Raw genomic sequence first — 21,000 nt, 5'->3', positions numbered from 1 at the left:
CTTCCACTCACCTTGTTGCGCGCGATGGGGCAGCAATCTGGTTTGGAGTGCACTAGACCCCGATGATATTCCAGAGTTGAGCTGTATTGGTAAGTGGAATTAGATGAGGATGGGTGTGTTTTAGTAGCATCTCGCATCGCATGGTCTTGGTATGGCCGACACCATTCATGCCTTGCATCGCATGGCCTTGGTACGGCTAATAGTATTCATGGACTCATTAGCATATTCCGCATTACTCTGATATTACATAATTGTATTGCTACATTGTGCACACACTTTCACCACCCTCTAAGCTTTTCGTAAGCTTATGCACGACCGTTGGATTGTAGTAGCGCTGAGGCTAGAGCGCGTGGCAAATCAGCTTGGAGCTTTTGTCTATCATCATTGTATTTCCCTTTATACACATTGTACTTATAAATTTTTTATCACAGTGAAAATGTGATAGAGTTTTTGGTTGTTGTTTGTGAGTTATACCTTTGATTATGCACATTACGAATCAAACTGATGTTGAAAATTCTCCTTGTAGGATCCCAGGATCGGATTCTGGTAAATGGGTGCCAGGAGCCGAGAATGGGGTACTACGGAGGCTGTCGGCGTCGGATTCAGCGATTGAGAATTTTGTGAGCCTGGTTTCCGAGTTTGGAGGGTGACATATATTGTTTAAATAATAACCTTTAATATTTGTTTCATTAGTGGGCCTGCCATGATGCATGCACCTGGTCTAAACCATTCATCTATTTTATCAGCTCATTTTAAGGCACATGTGGACCTCTGCTCTAGACTACTCATCTATTTTAGCTTATTTTAAGACATGAGTTAAAAAATGAGGCAAATCTAAAGCAAATGTAGACTACACTACAGGAAAATTGAACACCTGTTGCGAAAACTTCTTGGGCGCCACAAAAGTTATGAATCAAGCTAATATTTGTGTTCATGGTTCATCCATATCTCTATAACCTTATGAACAGGTTCGATGATAGATGCAAATTACTATGAGCCCTACACAATTTTTTTGCTTTTAATGGTGGACGTTATCATCTCCCTATTTTGTGTGGTGTAGTCTTCTTGAGTTTATAATCTACCATTGTTTTTTTCTCATTCCTCTAAATGAGCTAGTAAAATGGATGGACGGTGTAGATCAAACATATACATTGTGGTGGGACCCACAAATTTTACAAAGCTAATTAGTATGATGCAATTTCATTCCTAGAGGCATATTTATTTATCCTGTGAATTTCATGTCTCTCTTGAAACAAAGATTAAAAGTCATCATTATCCATTTACAAAGGGCTTATTTGATTTTGCATGATACTGGTAAATTATGGTAAATAAGTAATTATTACTTTTTCACCTTGTTTGAAAATGGGAGATTAATTCCACCTTGAAAATGGGTATAAAACTGTTGACTTAAATCTGTAGACCCCTATATGATATATCCTCACCGTCCATCTATTTTATTATAACATTTTAGGATATGAGCCGAAAAATGAGACAAATCCAATATTCAAGTGGCCCACACGAAAGGAAACAGTGTCCTTAATTCATCCACCATTGAAAGTTGTTGCCTTCACTTGGCCTGCGTTGAGGTTTTTTCATCATCTAAACCGTTCATATGGTCATACAGACATGGATAAGGGGAAAATACAAATATTAACTTGATTCTAAACTTCTAAGGGTCTTAAGAAGTTTTTAATGATAGACATTCGATTCCCGTTGTTTACTGTGGTATGGTTCACTTGAGCTTTGGATCCGCCTTTTTTTTTTGTCATGCCCTAAATTCAACTAGCATAACAAATGAACGGTGTGAATAAGTCAGCATACATCAAGATGGCCCACATTGATTTTATAAATTTTACGATTTAAGTGTCCAAAAACTAAGTTGTCATATCTGTATCAGAAAGATGCGCCAAAAAGTAAGTTGTCGTGCCTCCAGGAAAGATTCAGTAATAATTATTACCTATTTAGATGGTAATGACAGTTGAGCTGAAAAATCAAACGGGCCCTAATAATCACTGAAATAGATGGTTAAACAAATGGACCCTAAACTGCATTCGGCCGTTCAATCAAAACAGCATTACACGTGCCCGCAGAGCAAATGACCGCAATATCCGGTACGTTTATAGGGCATGTGTCATGTTCGAAAAATCCAGCCAGCCCACTCATATGAACGTCCCAGATCCGTCACAGATGTGATACGTCGACAGCTTTTGTGCGATTGATTTCATTGGACGGTTTAAATCCAACAGTGTGGCGCATCATAGCTCACTTCGAATTCCACGACACGGAATATCATGCGCATGGAATGATATCACCTACAACCGGTTGTAGCTTAGCCTAACGTAGGCCCCATCTCATTCCATTCGCAGTTGTGATTGTTTCCAGGAAATCCAAGCTGTTCAAAAGGTAGAAACCACCGTAGAGATCATCTGACGCAAAAATGAGGTTCCTCCGTAGGTTAGAATTGCCACACTTTATAAAAGAAGTGGACCGTTTAAATCAAGGATTGCCAACGGCATGACTTTACTTACTTTCAGGGCCGTCGGATGGGTGGACTGGCCTGATTTTGGTCATGGAGCTTTGTCGTGGGTCCCACTTGTTGCGCTTCTACGCACGTGACACAGCGAAATAGGATGCAGATTGCATGTTAATAAGCTAAACTACAACATGTTGCACGTGATGATGCCATTCCCAACCCTGTAACCCATCAAATCAGTAAATATATCAACCAATCGTGACCATTCCATTTATGGGCCACCTCCTGGATGGGCCAACGCCCGAATGTCACATCGATTGGGTGGTTCAAGCCATTCTATCCATGGATGTTTGAAATCGTTGCTCCATACTATTCTGACCGTCCAAAATCAAGGTCGCTGATCCAATCAGTCCGTTTCTCATCGTGAAACGACGGTGGAGATTTTTCCATGGGATAGTCCAAAAAGAGAACCTTATAATTGTCTAGAAGATACCATTTTCTAATCGTGTGGCATCTACAGCACACCTTACTAGATGGATGAATCCGATGGTGTGAAACTATGCCACGTGCACGGCAGGGAGATGGCTCCACTGTTTTCCAGTTCTCCCGCCCTCTACCATATCATTTCCAAATCTAAAAAGGAGAACAATCATTCACCGACCTCCTTAACGGGCCTTAAAGCTCGAATATATTGTGGGGCCCACTTGTTCCCTTAGGCGGCCGATCCGTAAGAGGCATCTGTCTTTTGGTGGGCCCCACTTGCGGCGCTAACCCCTTTATTCCCATCGACCTACCCAAGAAGATATTTCGTACCACGTGTCCGTCAGCTGACACGTGACCTGTAACCATGACGTGGACTCGTCACCACCCGTTGATGCGAGCAACCGGTTACAGCTGGATACAGCGACGTCGTACTGGCACAAAATAAGGTAGCGCGCAGGAGTACCCAAATTGCAATTCGGCCTACCAGGACTGGATCTCCACTGCACCTACGTGTCCCATACGTGGCAATCCGAGACGTTCATCCTGTTAGGCCCCACAGTGGATAGTCACGGCCCGTGATTGACGGGCAAAAGTCCATAATTAGACGGTAAGGACAGTACTTTTGCTGTGATTTTCGGACGTGGGCCACCACAATGAGGCCCAATAGGTGTTGGACGCGGATTGCGTCCTACACCCGTCCGTCTCTAGCCACGAACGGGCGGTTCTGTGGGCCCACTGTGACGTATCGGTTTATCCACGCCGTCCATCTCTCCTGTCAGATCATTTTAAGGTCTGTGCACAAAAATGAGTCAGATCAAACGCTCAAGTGGACCACACCAAATAATAAGGTTGGTTGTATTAAATGCACAAAGCATTAAATGCCAGTTGCATTAAATGTAACAGTCATCTATGGTGTGGTCCACTTGAGCGTTGGATTGGCCTCAATTTTGTTCTTATATCTTAAAATGATCCAAGAGTAGGGATGGACGGCGTGGATAAACCGATACATTACAGTGGCCCCGCCCACAGAACTGCCCGTTCGTGGCTAGAGACGGGCGGAGGCAGGACGCAATCCGCTTCCGTAGGTGTTACTATGAGCGTATGGAGCCTACCATAATAAATTAATCGTATATCCACGCCATCCATACATTTTTCCAGCTCATTTTAAGATATGATCTCAAAATAGCATATCCAAATCCGATCTTTAAATTTTCCCTCCATCCAGGTCTGGTTGACCTTATCAACGGGTTGGATGGAAAATAAACATTACGGTGGGCCTTAGAAAGTTTCTAATAGTGGGCGTTCAATCACCATTGTTTCCTGTGATGTGGTACACCTAATATTTGTATCTAGTTAATCTTCAGGACAACCTTCTAAAATTGGCTGTACGAACAGATGGACGGCGTGGATATACGATAAATCATCAAGGTGGGTCTACAGTAAGGGTAACACCTAATCCACTCCCCTACTAGAAGTCTAGATACATTCGTTGAGTGTGGTCCGAGAAAAGTGGTGATCCCGTGGACTACTGAAAAGGTCCAAAATGTATTTAAAACGTGGCTAAGGAGAGAAATGAAATCTTCTTTGGCACTGAGGAAAAGTTACAAATAATAATCTGGCCCACTTATTTTTCCAACGAGAGATAAGTCCTCCACATATCGACCGTTGATAGGGATGAGCGATACCCTTTTTTTCGAAAGTTTTGAAACTTTTTTCCAATGTAGACAGGAATATCCTTTGTTTTGAAATTCCTGCCGCATGCGTAAAGGAATGTATGCATACATGAGATGCCTAAAAATATATTCGATTTTTATTTAATTTTATCTCTGCCATGCATGAATTCTTTAATAAGAAGTCAACAGCCTGAGGACTCCGATGGCCTGGGTGGGGAAGCTAAGCGAGGCCCACCGTGATCTTTGAAAGAAATTCACACCATCCATTTGTTTTGCCTGACCATCTAAGAAAAAAAAAATGAGTAGATATAAAACTCAAATGAGACCGAGGACCACATGTGATAAAAAACAATGAGATAGATCCAAAGCTTAAATATGCTAGTGACCACGTGTGATAAAAAAAAATTAGATAGATCCAAAGCTTAAATATACTGGTGATTGAGAAAAGTGACGGCAAAATGCCTAATGTTGATCTTGAAACTTTCATGGGTCCACCATGATGTTTATATGCCTTCCATCTGGTTTGTGTTCATGAGGTCACTACTATTTCTTTAACTTATTTTTGGCACCTTGCTGTGATCCAATAAAAGATTGTCATTCGGCGATATTACATGGCTCATATTAATGAAAATTTTCCTCTTATTCAAGAGTATTTTCATTTGATCTTCCTTTTATCATTACACATTTTTGTTATTAATATAGAGGTACGGACTTGATGCCTACGGTTAGAAGATAGAACATACAAATATTACATCGCCACATTTGCTAGGATACCAGCTTTTGTCAACAAAATTCAATGATCTATATCTTACCTACGAGTGTAGGTTAGTTGGTGTTTTGGCCCAACTTACGAATAGCCCTAGTCTTGCACGCATGTGCCATGTTGACATATTCGCGGTGAGACCCATCCATTTTATATCATATATCTTATTTACTATATCAATATTGCTCCTCTTCCGGGAAATGATACAATTCATCATGCCATATTGTAGTAGCTAGGATAAGATGCCAATCACAATACGCTACCTGATAATACCTTTAGGATGTAACCGTGGGGCCCACCTTGATGATGTGTTGTATATCCACATAGCTTATCTGTTTTTGCAGCCCATTTTGAGAATCCAAATCCCAGGTGGACCACACCACAGGAAACAATGGCATTTGAACACCCACCATTAAAGCCTTCCCAAGGCCCATCGTAAGCATATTCATAATGTTTATTTTCCATCCAACCCGGTAATAAGGTCGAATAGGCCGGATGAAGGAAAAATAAAAGATTTGGTTGATTCAAAACCTTTGTGACCTTTTTTTTTTTTTTTTTTTTAAACGGCCGTTATTCACTTTTTTTCAATGGTCAGTTAAAACTCCTTAGTCGAGCAAACTCTAGCACACCCATGCATCTTACTCTCACATGGCAAACCAATTATAGCAATAATTTAATTAATTAATCATTAGATTAGTGGACATTCATTGAATGGTTAAAATAAAATATCCCGTGTTCTTATTTCAGCAAACAAGTGTGAGGTTATGGTTGTCTGTCTCAATTTACTCAGTCTCATTTGAGTTAATACATGACGTGTACATTTTATAGTGCCTGAGTATCAAGTGTCATGCACAACCCGAGTATTAAGTGACTGTCAAATCTCCCATGGAATCCATTTAATACTAGAATCCAAAACAATGACAGGAAAATTAGAATCCATGACCGTCTTTGCACAACCTTTTCAAATTTCAACCAATCTATGTGATGACACTTCCAAGGGAGGTTTGCCAGGATTACATCCTCATGAATTGCGGTAGGATACGTCAGGACCACAGCCTTTGGACCGTTTATATGATGGGCCACACCTTGGGTCATAAAAAAGCAAAAATATCTTTAGATAAAAATGTCCACCCTTTGAATATGGATGGTGTCGTTAATGTTTGAATAATTGAAGGGTTGAAATATTTCGAATGTGAGAGATTTTCTGGGCATCTATCATCCATAGTGTGACCGATCATATAAACGGTTTGGATCATTACAAGAGTACCCGATCCAATTGCTAAAGCCCTAAAGTATCATATCATGATACGTATGGATATGTTCTACCAAACCTTTTGCGTAGAACCTAGGATGTTGATGCTCTGTCATAGCTAAGAACGGATCGGGCCTGGGTATAGACATGGTCACCATGACCTTGACCCGATTATTACTCGGGTCTAAAAGTCAGTCCATAATCCATATGATATTCAAGTTCGGGAAGTTATTTGATACTCCGGCTGTGTGCGACACTTGATACGCCGACAGTAAAAAAATTGTCATGTGGCATGTAGTGCCTCAAATAAATCGACAAAATTGTGGAATACACTATGGCTACCTTCAGCTCCCAAGATCAGATTGGTTAGGCAATCCTAACCTCTGAATCATGGACACTTGTTTGTTGAAATAGGATCATTGGACATTCTTCATTTTAACCGTCCAATAAATTCCAACCAATCCGATTGTTACATAACCAAATAAATGTAACGTTTGGATTATGATACATCCAAACTAGGAACCAAAAATGTGGACAATTTATTTGAATTACTTGTGCTCCACGGATACATTTTCGAAGTGATTTCCAAGTGCCTGTGTATCACGAATCACGGTCTGGCCGAGTATCAAAGTCTTTCTCTTTGATATTAAACTTTAAGGGCTCGAATTGCGTGGTGCAGCCCACAGCACCAACGTCGGTACTGTGTGCTGCTGGAAAAGTTATATGGGCCCACCATAATCCATATATTCTATCTACGCCGTCAATCCATTTTTTTCAGATCATCTTAGTATATAATCCTAAAATTGAAGTAGATCTGATTCTCACATGGACCACACCATAAGAAACAGTTCTGATTCAACTCTTACCATTAAAAACTCCTTGAGGCCTACAAAAGCTTTGGATCAAGCTGATATTCGTCTTTTCCCTTCATCTAAGTCTTTCTGACCTAATCAACAGGTTGGATGGAAAACAAAGATTGCAGTGTGCCATAAGAAGTTTTTAATAGTGGGCAACAATCACCACCGTTTCCTGTGATGTGCTCCACCTAAGATTTTAATCTACCTTATTTTTTGCACACATGACCTAAAATTATCTGAAAAAATAGATGGACGGCGTGGATAAAACACATAGATCATAGTGGGGCCCACAGAAGTTTTCAAGTAGCACAAGCACCTACGTCAGTACTGTGTGTTCCACTACGCAATCCAATTCCGATCTTTTAAAGAATACCACTGTACTTTTTTTTAATGGGATATTGGATATTTTCTGCTGACGTGGCAACATAAATACCGATAACGACTGTTGGATCATATCTCGACTTTTTGCGATTCACCCGTTCGAAATTGCAACGTGGGTCATTTTTTTACGGTTCAATGGTTATCGTTTATGTGTACTTTCGGATGAGCAAGAGCTGATGGGCTTTTGTGTCCACATCATGCTGTGGGGTCCACTATTTTTTAATACTTTAGGATTGAGGAAGATCACATGTAGTCCATTGGATGTGACTTTCATGTAGGGACCTGTTTTCAAGTGGGCCTCATCATGGAATCACCTATCGTTAAGGATCAGGTGGGCCACACATGGGGCATTGGACCAGATAATGGGTATGTCTCAACCGTCCATTGTTTTTATACAGCGTGGTTCCAGTCTTTGTGGAGCCCACCTTATCCACTTTTCGGATGTCTAACACACGTGGCCCTGTTGGCAATGGCGGCTGGGTTGGGAAGCAGATTCCACCAGCTCCCGATAACACCGAGTTCGGTCAGGCCATGACAACGGGCCTGATCTATGAAGCAGATCCAAATCTAAGGTGGACCACACTACCATAAACGGTCTATGATTAATCACACTTACTATTAAATACTTACTGAGGTCTATTGTAATGTGTATTTGCCATCTAACCTGGTGATAATGTCACATACACTGATTGAATGAAAAACACATATATAAGCTTTATTCAAAACTTGTGTTGTCGACAAAGAGTTTTAAATTGTCCATCATTACCATTTCCCATGGTGTGGGTCACTTGAGATTTGAATTTGCTTGAATTTTAAGCCCTCTTTCTAAAATGGTCTAGCGAAATGAATGAACAGTATAGATATACAACACATACGTCAGGATGGGCCAAATGGTAGACCGAACTAGGTGTTATTCCAACCCGACCGAATCTACTCCCACTGGGGTTGCATGTGAGAATCCGCAACCACTGGGTTGCACATATGGATACTACTGAATCGAACCATTTCGATTCTTCAAAATGGAAAATCGATCGGGATATGTATTTCAGTATCTATGCACTTGCTGTTCGACACGTCAGCCATTGTCTTATCACTACCGTACATTTTTCCGGTGTACGCACCATATCTTGGTTCATTTGCCGTCGTACAGGAGGAAACGGATTGCCTACTCCCCCTGCCAGCAGCCCGGTGGCTGGTGGTCGGTGCTCTGTGGGGGCCATCATGATGTATGTGTTTCATCTATTTTTACATATCATTTTAGGGATTGATCCAAAAAATGAAAGGATATAAATCATAGGTGGACCACACCACATAAAACAATAGTGATTGGATATTCACCATTAAAATCCTCTTAAAGCCCGCTGTACTGTTTATTTGACATTCAACCTCATGCGAAACTAGATGAAGGGAAAAACAAATATCAGCTTGATCCAAAACTTTTATAGCTCCTAAAAAATTTTTTAATAATAGACATTCATTCAACACTGTTTCCTGTAACGTGGTACACTTGAGATTGATATATACTTATTTTTTTTATCATACATTAAAATAATCTAAAAAAATAGATGGATGAAACACATACATCATGGTGGGGCCCACATAGCACCGACCACCAGCCATTGGCTGGTGGCAGGGCGAGTAGCCAATCCGCGTCCGTAAAGGAATCATAGGCTTTCAACAATATGCACAGGTGGGGTCCTTACTCATGCCTCAGTGGTCCTCAATTCTGACAAGTGGGGCCATGCCTCGGTGGTAATTCGGACCATTGATATGTAAGTATACCACTGTGGATATACCACGCCCAGAAGCCAGATTGGAAGATCTTAGCCACCAATATTTGGACCTTTTACACTGAATTTCTATGGTTGTATTTCTTATCTAAACCAGTGATTTATATGCCGCAGGGAAATTTGAACCGTTGATCTGATGGCCCACCAAAATGAAGAGGTAATAACTCGCACGATCAGACTATCTTGAAGTTTTGCGTTGATCAGACGCCCGGATTGGCAAGGGTTTTCATGGCGGCCCATCAGATCAACATTTTCGCAGACATATAATGCATGTACGGTGGAGATGCAGATCTGGGTGATGACCACGATAGGGTGTGACCATCCATCCACAATACAAGTGGCATACGTGTACTCCATCATAACCATCCAGTTGGTGCCTGTCAAATGGACTGTTAAAAAGCTTCTTATCAACAGTCTAAATTCATCGGACCAGTCCAGCGGTTAAGATCACGTTCTCCATCTAATTCTCTGTTTGGTACCCGCAAATAGTGGGGACCACCGTTCGGACGGTTCAGATGGCACCCCTATATGCCACGTGTACGGTGAAACAGTGGCAGCATGCGAGTGGCACATACGTCCGGGCCATTAAATACAAGAGGTGGATCATCAATCCAACGTGACCCGAGAACCGGTCGGTCACGTTGCCGTTGCCGCCCAAAAACCCGGCAAGGACCCGACAAAGGCGCGCCCTCCACGTGGCAACCGTCCGGATGACACGTCACCTTCCAAGCCTCACATGACCTTGAAATTCCTCCCCCCCGAATTGTACGGATCCAATGACCGAAGCAAAATAACCGCACTTACAGGACGCGAATTTCCTGCTAAAGTCTTTCGCAGGAAGTTCATGCGTTGGAAACCTACGTGCGGCCCACTGTGATGTTTTTGGTAAATCTACCTCGTCCATCCGTTTTTTGAGATCAATTTAGCCCTTGAGACTAAAATTGAGAAGGATCCAAGACTAAAGTGGGTCGAACTAAATGAAAAGGTGGGTAGGGAAATTTCTACCGTTGAAACCTCCCTGGGTTCAAGAGTGATGTTTACATGAAATCCATACCGTTCATAATATCGTTACTACTGAGATGAACTGAAAAAAAAAATTTATCCTGATTCAAAACTTCTATAGCCCCATGAATATTTCAACCATGGACATTCAATTCTCATGCTTTCGGCCCATTTGAGTATTGGATCCGGATAATTTTTGGCTCCATGTCCTAAAATGATCTCAAAAATCGTATGGACGGTGTAGATTTCTCACAAACATCACGACGGGCCGCACCTATGTTTCTAGCGCAGGAACTTCTACGCATAGTAATTTCAGTACAGGAGTGCCCACTGCAGTCGAGGTGTACTAGCGTCACGAGTTAGAAAAGAAAACATTTTGGAAGATCTGAACCGTTCATCATGTGAATCCTACACTTAGATCTAACAATTAAGAAATCAATCTGATCTGATCATTATATCTGATTAACAAATAAATATTGACGGTTACGAAATTTAAGTAACCGATGATTATTTCTACATGAATAGCAAGTTATGATTTTGACACGTAGTTTCTACATAGGGAGATCTCGTGTTTAACGGTTCCGATTTCACACACATGTTTCTAATTATCACTTGTGACGCGATGCACTGTTACAACGCACTCGAACGAGTGCCCGTGGAATTATCTACGAATCTCTGTTTTACGCAGCTGTGAAAACATCCAAGGATTGTGGAGCTCACCATGTTGTACATTGTACATGTAAATCCACTCCGTTCATCATATCTTCCATCTGATTTTCAGATCAGACTGGTTTTGTAACTTCATTTGATTATTTAAATATTATTAACGGGTTCGATGAAATATATACGCCATGGCGACTCCACAAACAACCCTATAGTTGATACCGTATATATACTGTCCCCGTTGGTGTGGCCCAAATGATTTTTTTATGTAAATAATTTTTAATTATATACCTATAATTAATATTAGAACCTGATGAACGGAGTAGATTTTCAATATAAAACTTTTGATCCCCACAGAGCTTAGGTGTATTACATACTATGTCAAACGCGTGTTGTAGATGCAGCTTTTAACTTCTGGGGCAGGTCTTAACCAATGAAAAAGCGACAGATCATCGTCTTAGTACTGTATCGTCCGATTCGGGCAGGCTGACTGTTTCCACCGGATTCGAAATAGAAAGATGTTCTGGTAAAAAGTCGGTTTTTGCTACAAACTCTCTCCTTTCTCCAAAGATATAGGACTCTCTCTCTCTCTCAAAACAGCACTGAAATTCGAGAAATGGACGATGAGTATGAAAAGCTACTCAGGAGGATGAACTCACCAAGGTACTTTCTTTGATTGTTTTTCTGTTCCAGAGTAAGGAATTGAAGTTTGGTAGAGATTTTTTAATGGGTTTTTTTCCAATTCGATGTATTGTTCTATATTTCAAAAGAATTCAGGATTCTCCAATCTTGTTTCAGTTTTTTCTTACTTAAAATTTTCTTTCTTGCTGTTTCTCGGCAAGGAATTGCGGTTTTGTAATTTGCGTTTCTTTCTTTTTAATTTTATTTTACTTGAATCTCTCTCTCTCTCTCTCTCTCTCTCTCTCTCTCTCTCTCTCTCTCTGTGTGTGTGTGTGTGTGTGTGTGTAGATGGAGAGAGATTTATTTGATGGGTTTTCTGTTTTTTAAGCATGAAATTGCTGTTTTGCAGTGAGTACTGTAATGGGGAAGTTTTTTTTCTGGAAGGTAAATATATATATTTTTCGGAGAAAATATTTTTAATGTATAGGTCTGTAATTCAAAGGAATTCAGGATTCTCCAATTTCTTCCAGGCTTCTGTTACTTGGAATTTTCTCAGCAAGGAATGCTGTTTTGGATTTTGGGTTTCTTTCTTTTTTATTTTATTTTAGTAGAATCTCTCTCTCTCTCTCTCTCTCTCTCTCTCTCTCTCTCTCTCTCTCTCTCGATTTCTTTGATGGGTTTTCTGTTTTTGAGAATGGAATTGCAGTTTTGTAGTGAGTACTGCAATGGTTCTGTGGAGGTTTCTTTCTTGGATCTTTTATCATCTTATTTTCAGATTATTTTGGTTTGTGTCTAACGATGTATGATTTTGTAATTTAAAAAGTTTTAATTTTATTGTTGGACTGAATATGGATTCTTTTTCTTTTTTAATTGAATGTTTTTCTTGTGAAAATTTGTTTCTTGGGTTTCTCTTTCTTTTTAAGAGGCTGAAGTTTGATTTGTTTCTGTTTTATTTTGAAATTTACAGAAATTTGTATTTTCAAGTAGGCCTGAAGATATATATATATATATATATATATATATATATATATATATATATATATATATATATATTCCTTTCTCCTTTTTTAATGGATTTTCATTTTTTTAAAGCAACTGTTGAGCATGTGATTCTTTTTCTTTGTTTTTTCTATTACTTGAATCACATAGTTATAGAGATTTTGTTTGATGGTTTTCTGCTTTTCGGAGGGAACCAGAATCATCTACAGCACTTGGTGTACCTCGCACGTATTGTATATGTGAAATCCACTCCCTCCGTCAAGTGTCAAACCTTATGTTCACCGTACATACAAAATATCAATTATATAAAAAATTCAGATGGGCCACACCAATCTGAACAATGTAAAATTGGGCTTGAAGCTACTAAATTCATGCATTCTGGCCTGTCTGATTCATGGATCAGGCTGATTTTGTTTATCTTCCCTTCATCCTGATGAGTCACACCCGATGAACGGACTCGATGAAAGATAAACACCATGTTGGCCCCACATAAAAACCTATGTTCTCTTACCATCCCCAATTGTTCCCTGTGGTGTGGCCCACCTGAGTTGTGGATCTGTCCATTTTTTATCTGAGGGCCTAGTCGAGGATCACACCTGATGGACAGAATAGATTTCACATATACAACATGGTGGCCCACTGCATAAAACAGGTGTTGTAGAGGATTCCTGAAATTGGGTTTTGCTCTGCCCCAAATCAATCCTTGATAGCCTTCCAATTTGTGGCCTATGAACGGAAGGCTGAGAAGAGAAATAAAGCTGAAAAGGTCCCAATATTGGTGGCTAGGATCATCCAATCTGAGAAATTTTAGGAGCATTTGGATCACATAACGGGCCGTTGATCTCTATTATTAGCATTCCGTAAATCCGACTTGTTTCAGGTCCAATCTTTCATTTCTTTAATTTAATTTTGGGTCTGTTATCGTAGGGTTGTGATTGACAACGATGCTTGCGAGAATGCAACTGTTATTCAGGTAAAAGCTTGAATTCCTTCACCCATTTTCTATTTCCATTCCAAATTTATATGCAGAAATGCTACTATCCAGCTCACATCATTGAAATTCTCTTCATTTCATTTCTAACCGTATATGTAGCTAAGATGTACGGTGATTCGGGACTGATAATCTGGTGGGCCACCACCTGGATAAGCTATAGGCCAAAAACATGGGCTGTGGGTTTTGCCTGTTCATGTGGATCAGTTCTCCTTTTTGAGTTAACTGTCTCTTTTCAGGCTACTGATCAGATAGCTGCATAGCCCAATCTCCTTGATCCCTAGATATGGCCACCCACATTGTGGCCCACCAAATCAATGGTCCTGAATTCCTTGTGAGAATGTTCTGTTTTGCGGTATGTAGAATGACAGTTTTGGTTTGTTGTTTTAGGTTGACAGTGTTAATAAACATGGAATCCTCCTTGAATTTGTTCAGTTTCTCACAGATCTTAATCTTATTATAATCAAAGCATACATATCTTCTGATGGGGGATGGTTCATGGATGGTAATGTTTTTGCAGCTGCTTGAGTCGAACTCTGCCAAATTTGAATTTGTTACAGTTAAATTCCGCCAACTGAAACTGTTTCTTCTCAATTTGATCTTTCAGTGTTTAATGTGACCGATCACAACGGGAAGAAACTCAAAGATGAAGGGATCATCAATTACATAAAAAGGGTATTCGCTCTTTTGCTTTTCTGAAACATCCAAATCAATGAGTTATCTCTGGATTCGACCATGGACAGGAGATTGAATCAATCTGATTATTTTAACCGTCTGAACAATCTCATACAAAGCCCATGTTTGGACAGTTGCTTGCTTAATATGTTTATGGTCGAATCTAGACCATCCAACCAATCGGCCACCTATTGGATTGCCTTAGTCCCTAAGTCTAGTAACTTGGATGGCCTGGTCTTAAACATCGAAATAATTGCATATGATGCCATTTTCAGACAGTTAATATAGTTATGGGCAATGGTTCAAAGTGCATTCGATGGTTGGTTACAAACATCCGATCGGAAGTTGATAATATTTGAAAATTTTACCTCCACCGCCCCCCCCCCCCCCCCCCCCAAGAAAAAAAAAAAACCACTTCCATGGTTGCACCCAGATTCTGTTTTGAAAATTTTCAATGTAATCTGTTTAAACCAATGTCTATGCATATGTCAACGAAGAATTTGCGAGTGTTTTGCTGTGCTTCCTACAACAAGCTCTTTGTCTGCGTTTAGGTTGTTTGGACAAGTGAAATGAATTGGGAGAGATCAGCTTAAACAAAGGAAATGATCTCATTGTGACGATATTAGGAAAGAACCCTCAAATTGCAGTCACATTCTTCTGAAATCCAATTTAGTCACATTGCAATTTGATCAGTCCTACTTTTATTGGACCGATAATTGCAAGCACATCCAACCGTGACTTCAGCATTACACTCCTTTGGTTTTCTAGAATTTATGCAACCTCCAGTCTTTTGGAAATCTCCTGAACTTTTCAAAACATCTGTTACTCGAAACCAATGCTTTTATCCAAGGGTGTGTTTGGCTGCACGAAATATCACAAATTTCACGAGATAAACACACCCTTAATCACATACAGATAGCCCATTTGACATTTAACATGGCTTTGTGCAAATCTGCAGTCTCTTGAAACGGACTCTTGCTTCTTGCCCTCGTTGAATTCTTCTGTTGGTGTGGTGCCTTCCAAAGAGCACACTTCGATCGAGCTCACAGGCACCGACAGGCCCGGGCTACTGTCTGAAGTATGTGCAGTGCTCACCGATCTTGGATGTCATGTGGTGAAAGCCGAGGTCTGGACTCATAATGCCAGAGCTGCAGCGGTGGTCCGTGTCACAGATGAGTCGACAGGGTCTGCCATCGAGGACCCAAATCGGTTTACCACAATCAAGGAACTCTTGTGCAATGTACTAAAAGGCAACAATGATCCAAGAACTGCCAAAATGACGGTTTCATTGGGGCTGACCCATACTGAGAGAAGGCTGCATCAGATGATGTTTGCTGATAGGGACTTTGAAAGAGTTGGCGGGCCGGACAGAGCTGACAATAAGAACTCAAGAACCCATGTTGCTCTGTTGGATTGCTTCGAGAAGGATTACACTGTGGTTACAATGAAGTCCAAGGATCGGCCAAAGCTGCTTTTTGATACCGTCTGTACTCTAACAGACATGCAATATGTGGTGTTTCATGGAACGGTCAACACAGGAAGGATGGAAGCTTATCAGGTAAAATGCCTCAGGCTGCATTTGGTTGCACTCAATATCATGATCAAGAAATTTCATGATATGCAGTGCAACCAAACACAGCCTAATTAATATTTTGGTGTGAATTAGCTCTTTATTTTGCCAATTTGAGGAAATATACAATATTGGACCGAACCCATCTTTTGGTGATCCAAATTGTTCGCATGGTGGCCTAATATTGGACGACAGAGTAGAAAATGTCTCCCATCTGATGATCGTAGCTGTCAGATTGGGACACTATTAAATTTGGACCATTGATTCTGATCGCAACTTCCATCATGGACAGAGTATTCACAGGATGCAATGGCTCTGTGTTCTTGCTCGCCCCATTTGGTTGTGTTTGGTTGCACCAAACATCATGAAATTTTAAATTGGTGCAATCAAATGTTTTTCCACAAATTAGCTCTTTTATTTTGCGAATGTAAGGAAATCTACAATGTTCATTCAGACCCAAAGTTTGGTGATCCAAACTGTCCATACAGTGGCCTAATATTGGATGACAGACTGGAAAATCATATCCCCATCTGATGAGCTTAGTCATCAGATTGGGCCACTGTTAAAAGTGCACCATTGGTTCTGATTGCTCGACTGTTTTGCACCGTCGCTTAGTGCCGTATGGTTATACAAAGAACATTTTCTTTTTTGAATGTAGGAATACTACATCAGGCACGTCGATGGGCTCCCTATAAGTTCAGAAGCAGAGCGACAGCGTGTGACACGATGTCTTGAAGCGGCCGTCGAGAGGCGGGCCTCAGAGGTATGGCCCACTTTCAAGTAGAGGAATTCCATCGATTGCATATTCCTTAGTGTAGAATGCAAGGCTTTTGCATTACATTCCCATGTGAATAGCACAGCAGGCTCCACTTCAGATCAGATCAAGGTTGAAAGTTGGATGAGGTGGGTCGCCTTGGATCCAATATATTCATTTTCCCAAGATTAAGAAAAAACCAAAGAAAAGAAACACTGCACTGATCAAATGGGGTGGCCCACCTATCCGATCATCCGAAAATTGACCCTCTGGGACCCACTGTCCTCTGGGATAATTTATCTTATTCATCTTCTCATGATCACTGCTCGGCCTGTAGGGACTGGAGCTTGAATTGTGCACTGACGATCGAGTCGGTCTTCTTTCGGACATCACCAGGATATTCCGTGAAAATGGTTTGTGTATCCGGCGAGCGGAGATCTCAACAAAGGGAGGCAAGGCCATGGACACCTTCTACGTCACAGATGTGTCCGGCAACCCCGTTGAAGCCAGTACCATCGATTCAATCCGTCAGCAGATCGGCCACAATATCCTGAGGGTAAAACAGAATCTGTTCTTCTCTCCTGAGCCACCCCAAGAAACAGCCACCAGCTTCCTCTTCTCCAACTTCTTTAAAGCCCGTTCACTTCAGAATTTCAGATTGATCAGGTCCTACTCATGATCACATCTTCGCATGATTACAAAAAGAATATAAATATGAAAAGAAAGATAAAAAAATCAGATGTTCATACATGTGTAGTACATTGTAAATAGACTGGCAGCTCTATTCCCCCAGAGGGTCCATTCCCTTGGCCAAATCACGACACGGATGATCTGAACCATCCAATGGAAGAAAACTAACCAACATTCCATCTTCAATCAGAAAGGTCCAACGGTTATTGTTGTTAAATCAGTGTGATTCTCATACAGCCAACCATCTATCGAACAGTCAGGATCATCTGGACCGCAGATCCTCAAACACGACTATGATAATCTCATCATAGAAATTCAGGAACAACCCAATATACTGTAATTACTCGAGGGTGTCTGTTATTTTACTTGTTTGGCTCTATAATTAAACTGTGTACAGAAAGAGATTTGTTACATGGGCTGTATAGACATTTTGTACAGATTACTGGTATTTTATAATTTAAATAGTGTAAATTCTCTGTAAGATTGCTGTTTGGATGGTCACATGCGAATTTCGAAGAACTCGCATGCTAGTATCTAAGCAAATGTAAATGGAACGTCATTGCAAAGCAATGAGCCTGCATCATAGGAAATTGTTCGTTGGGGTGTTGGGTCTCTTAGAAATGTTGATAGTTAGGCCTGATTGGCGTTTGGATGCATGAATGATCTGAATTGCAAACGTTTGGTTTTATTAAGGGCGTGTTTGGTTGCACCAAATATCATGATATGTCATTATTAATCAGTCGAATCTAGTGCAAAATTTCATGAAATTTTGTGCTTGTGCAACCAAATACATGTGTTTGCTTAGATTGCAGTTTCATACCTTGCAAGTTGAGCTCGAAGGTAACAGGATTGCAATCTGGAGATCAAATCCTCAATATGAATGCAACTCAATTGGAATGTCCATCGAAACAAGCCCTTGATGTAACTCTAGAAAACAAAAGGTTCATATTTTGAAAACATCCAGAAATTTTAACCAAAAAGCAAACTATCATGGTTCTTGTGATGGCGCAACAAACATTTGTCATGGTAAGGACGCGCTTGGATGCTCAATTGTATCAAATTGCAATTTGTTCAAATTAGAGGGGAAGTGAATAAAGTGGGGTAGCACCATTTTAATTCAGAATGACAATCTCTCTTGCATTTTTCTGGCTGGAATTGAAATGATAGTAGTTGCCATTTGGGGGCTTAGAACATGGTGATTATGAAACATGGTTAGTATGAAACTCACCAAGGAGCCTGACTCGGTTCTGACTCAGTGAGACTCGTTGAACAACCAGACTCAAACCCACAACCTCAAGCAACAGGGGAAAGCAATGTCAGCCATGTGTTGGGCTTGTCACTTGGCCATTTTTCAACCTAATACAATTTCAAATCTCTATTATCACTTTAAACGCATTCCTTCTTAATTATAAAATATCGAATTAATTCGAACCGATGCAACCCAACTCGGCTGCATATCAAGCTGAGTCAAGCTTTCTGTTGTATGCAAATCAACTAGATGGGTGTGCAGGACCAATTCTCTTGAATTAGTGGCAATGCTTTAGTGGGAAATTGTATGCTTTGTGAAAGGACATTCCTGAGTCGATCCTATCCACAAGTATGCCACCGATCTTCCTTGATTATTGTTTCCAGATCACAAAAACATAGGCTCTCTCATGACTAATCAGATTTGAAAACCTATGAATACCGTCCAAAGATGGGTCTTCACATCTTGTAATTCATCATACCATATGGTGGTTCCCATTGTCTATGGGAGATGGCCCACCAATCCCACCTCTCTTGAGATGTTAACCGTTTGATTGCTTGATTGAGCGCAACTCGTTTGGTTGTAATCAACTCATGGCAAAAGACCTTTTAAAACTCACCGCATCATTTCGCTGCTATTGGTCAATGGCTAGTGGTTGGTGTTCTGTGGCCTCATATGATGTATATGTTTCATTTGTATCATCTATCTAATTTTTCATATCATTTTATGGTATGAGTCCAAAATGATGTAGATTCAAATCTCAAGTAGATTGCACGGTGTTGATTGAATGCCCACCATTAAAAACTTACAGAGGACACAAAAGATTCGAATCAAGCTGATATTTGTTTTTTTCCTTCGTCCATGTCTATATGACTTAATCAACCAGTTGGATGTGAAATAAAAATTACAATGAGCCTTAGAAGGTTTTTAATGGTGGACATTTAATCACTAGTGTGGTCCATTTAAGATTTGGATCTGCCTCATTTTTTGGGATCAAGCCATAAAACGATCTTTACAGATGGATGAACAACTTGGACAAAATGATCAAGATTCAGAGCAACAACCGCTAACTAAACAGGGTATGGGGGATTACACATTAGTGGGTGTTACCCTTACCGCTCCCACCCCTTAATGATGTGTTGTATGCCCCCACTCTCCATCTGTTTTTCAGCCTAGTTTAGGAAGCAGATTCAAATCTCAGGTGGACCACATCATAGGATACAATGGTGATTGAACACCCACCATTAAAAACTTCCTAAGCTATGGAATCGTGTCCTAAAACGATACAGTGAAATGAATGGATGCCGTCGATATACCTAAAAAATTCATCAAGGTGGGCCCAAAACGTATTACCCCGGGTAACACCTAAACCGCTCCCCACTCCGGCCGGAGTAGGACATCCAAATCTCCCTTATCAACACCCAGATCCATAGCTCAACTGGCAGACTTAGTGAATACACCTCGTTTCAACACTTGAGGTCTTGGTATCGATCCCTAGCGAGGTTGGCTAACATGGAGTGTGTGTACTAACAAGCCAACCCAAATATTTTTTAAAAAATAAAATAAAATAAAAATCTCCCTTATCACACGTGTGCCAAAGTTCGCAATTGCCGAGTATCTGTACTGTCACACTGTGAGCGAGCATCTGTGTAGAGGCAAAATGCAAAATTCAACAAGTTCGGTGAGACCGTGACAGTGAGCCTGACTTGATGTATATGTTATATATTCATACCCTCCATCCGTTTTTTCAGCTCAATTTATGGCATGGACCATAAAAAGAAGCAGATCCCAACCTCTGGTGGACCACAGGAAACAAGTGTGATTAACCATTAAAAACTTACTGCGGACCACAAAAGTTTTGGATCAAGCTGAGGGTTTTTTTTTAAAAAAAAAAATAATTAATTTTTTAACTTCATCCAGGTCATGCTTGACCTGGTTGGATGGAAAATAAACATTACAATGTGCTCATGCCCTAAAATGAGCTGGAAAAACGAATGGACGGCGTGGATATACATCAAATACATCAAGGTGGGCCCCACCATCACGGCCGTACAGAATCCTCTCCCGCGAATTCCTCTACCAAGAAGGAAAAAAACGCCACTCTCTCTCTCTCTCTC

General features: G+C 40.6%; 1 protein-coding gene across 2 annotated transcripts; it reads left to right on the top strand.

Moving 5' to 3' along the window:
* Nucleotides 1–11,839: 11,839 nt before the first annotated feature.
* Nucleotides 11,840–18,118, top strand: LOC131246723 (ACT domain-containing protein ACR6-like). 2 transcript variants are annotated; one of them, XM_058247088.1, is made up of 7 exons: nucleotides 11,840–12,000; nucleotides 13,885–13,930; nucleotides 14,339–14,453; nucleotides 14,556–14,623; nucleotides 15,582–16,181; nucleotides 16,852–16,956; nucleotides 17,285–18,118. In XM_058247088.1, exons 1-7 carry the CDS (start codon nucleotides 11,954–11,956, stop codon nucleotides 17,624–17,626), a joined length of 1,323 nt encoding a protein of 440 aa, XP_058103071.1. In that variant the 5' UTR covers nucleotides 11,840–11,953; the 3' UTR covers nucleotides 17,627–18,118. The 2 variants fall into 2 exon arrangements, with proteins under 2 accessions (XP_058103071.1, XP_058103072.1); XM_058247089.1 differs by having other exon boundaries at nucleotides 11,946–12,000; nucleotides 14,394–14,453.
* The last annotated feature ends 2,882 nt before the right edge of the window (nucleotides 18,119–21,000 follow it).

The sequence above is a fragment of the Magnolia sinica genome, chromosome 5 (genome assembly GCF_029962835.1).
Source record: "Magnolia sinica isolate HGM2019 chromosome 5, MsV1, whole genome shotgun sequence".
NCBI lineage: Eukaryota > Viridiplantae > Streptophyta > Magnoliopsida > Magnoliales > Magnoliaceae > Magnolia > Magnolia sinica.
Note: the sequence above shows the minus strand (reverse complement) of the source record. Positions and strands in the feature narration are given on the sequence as shown.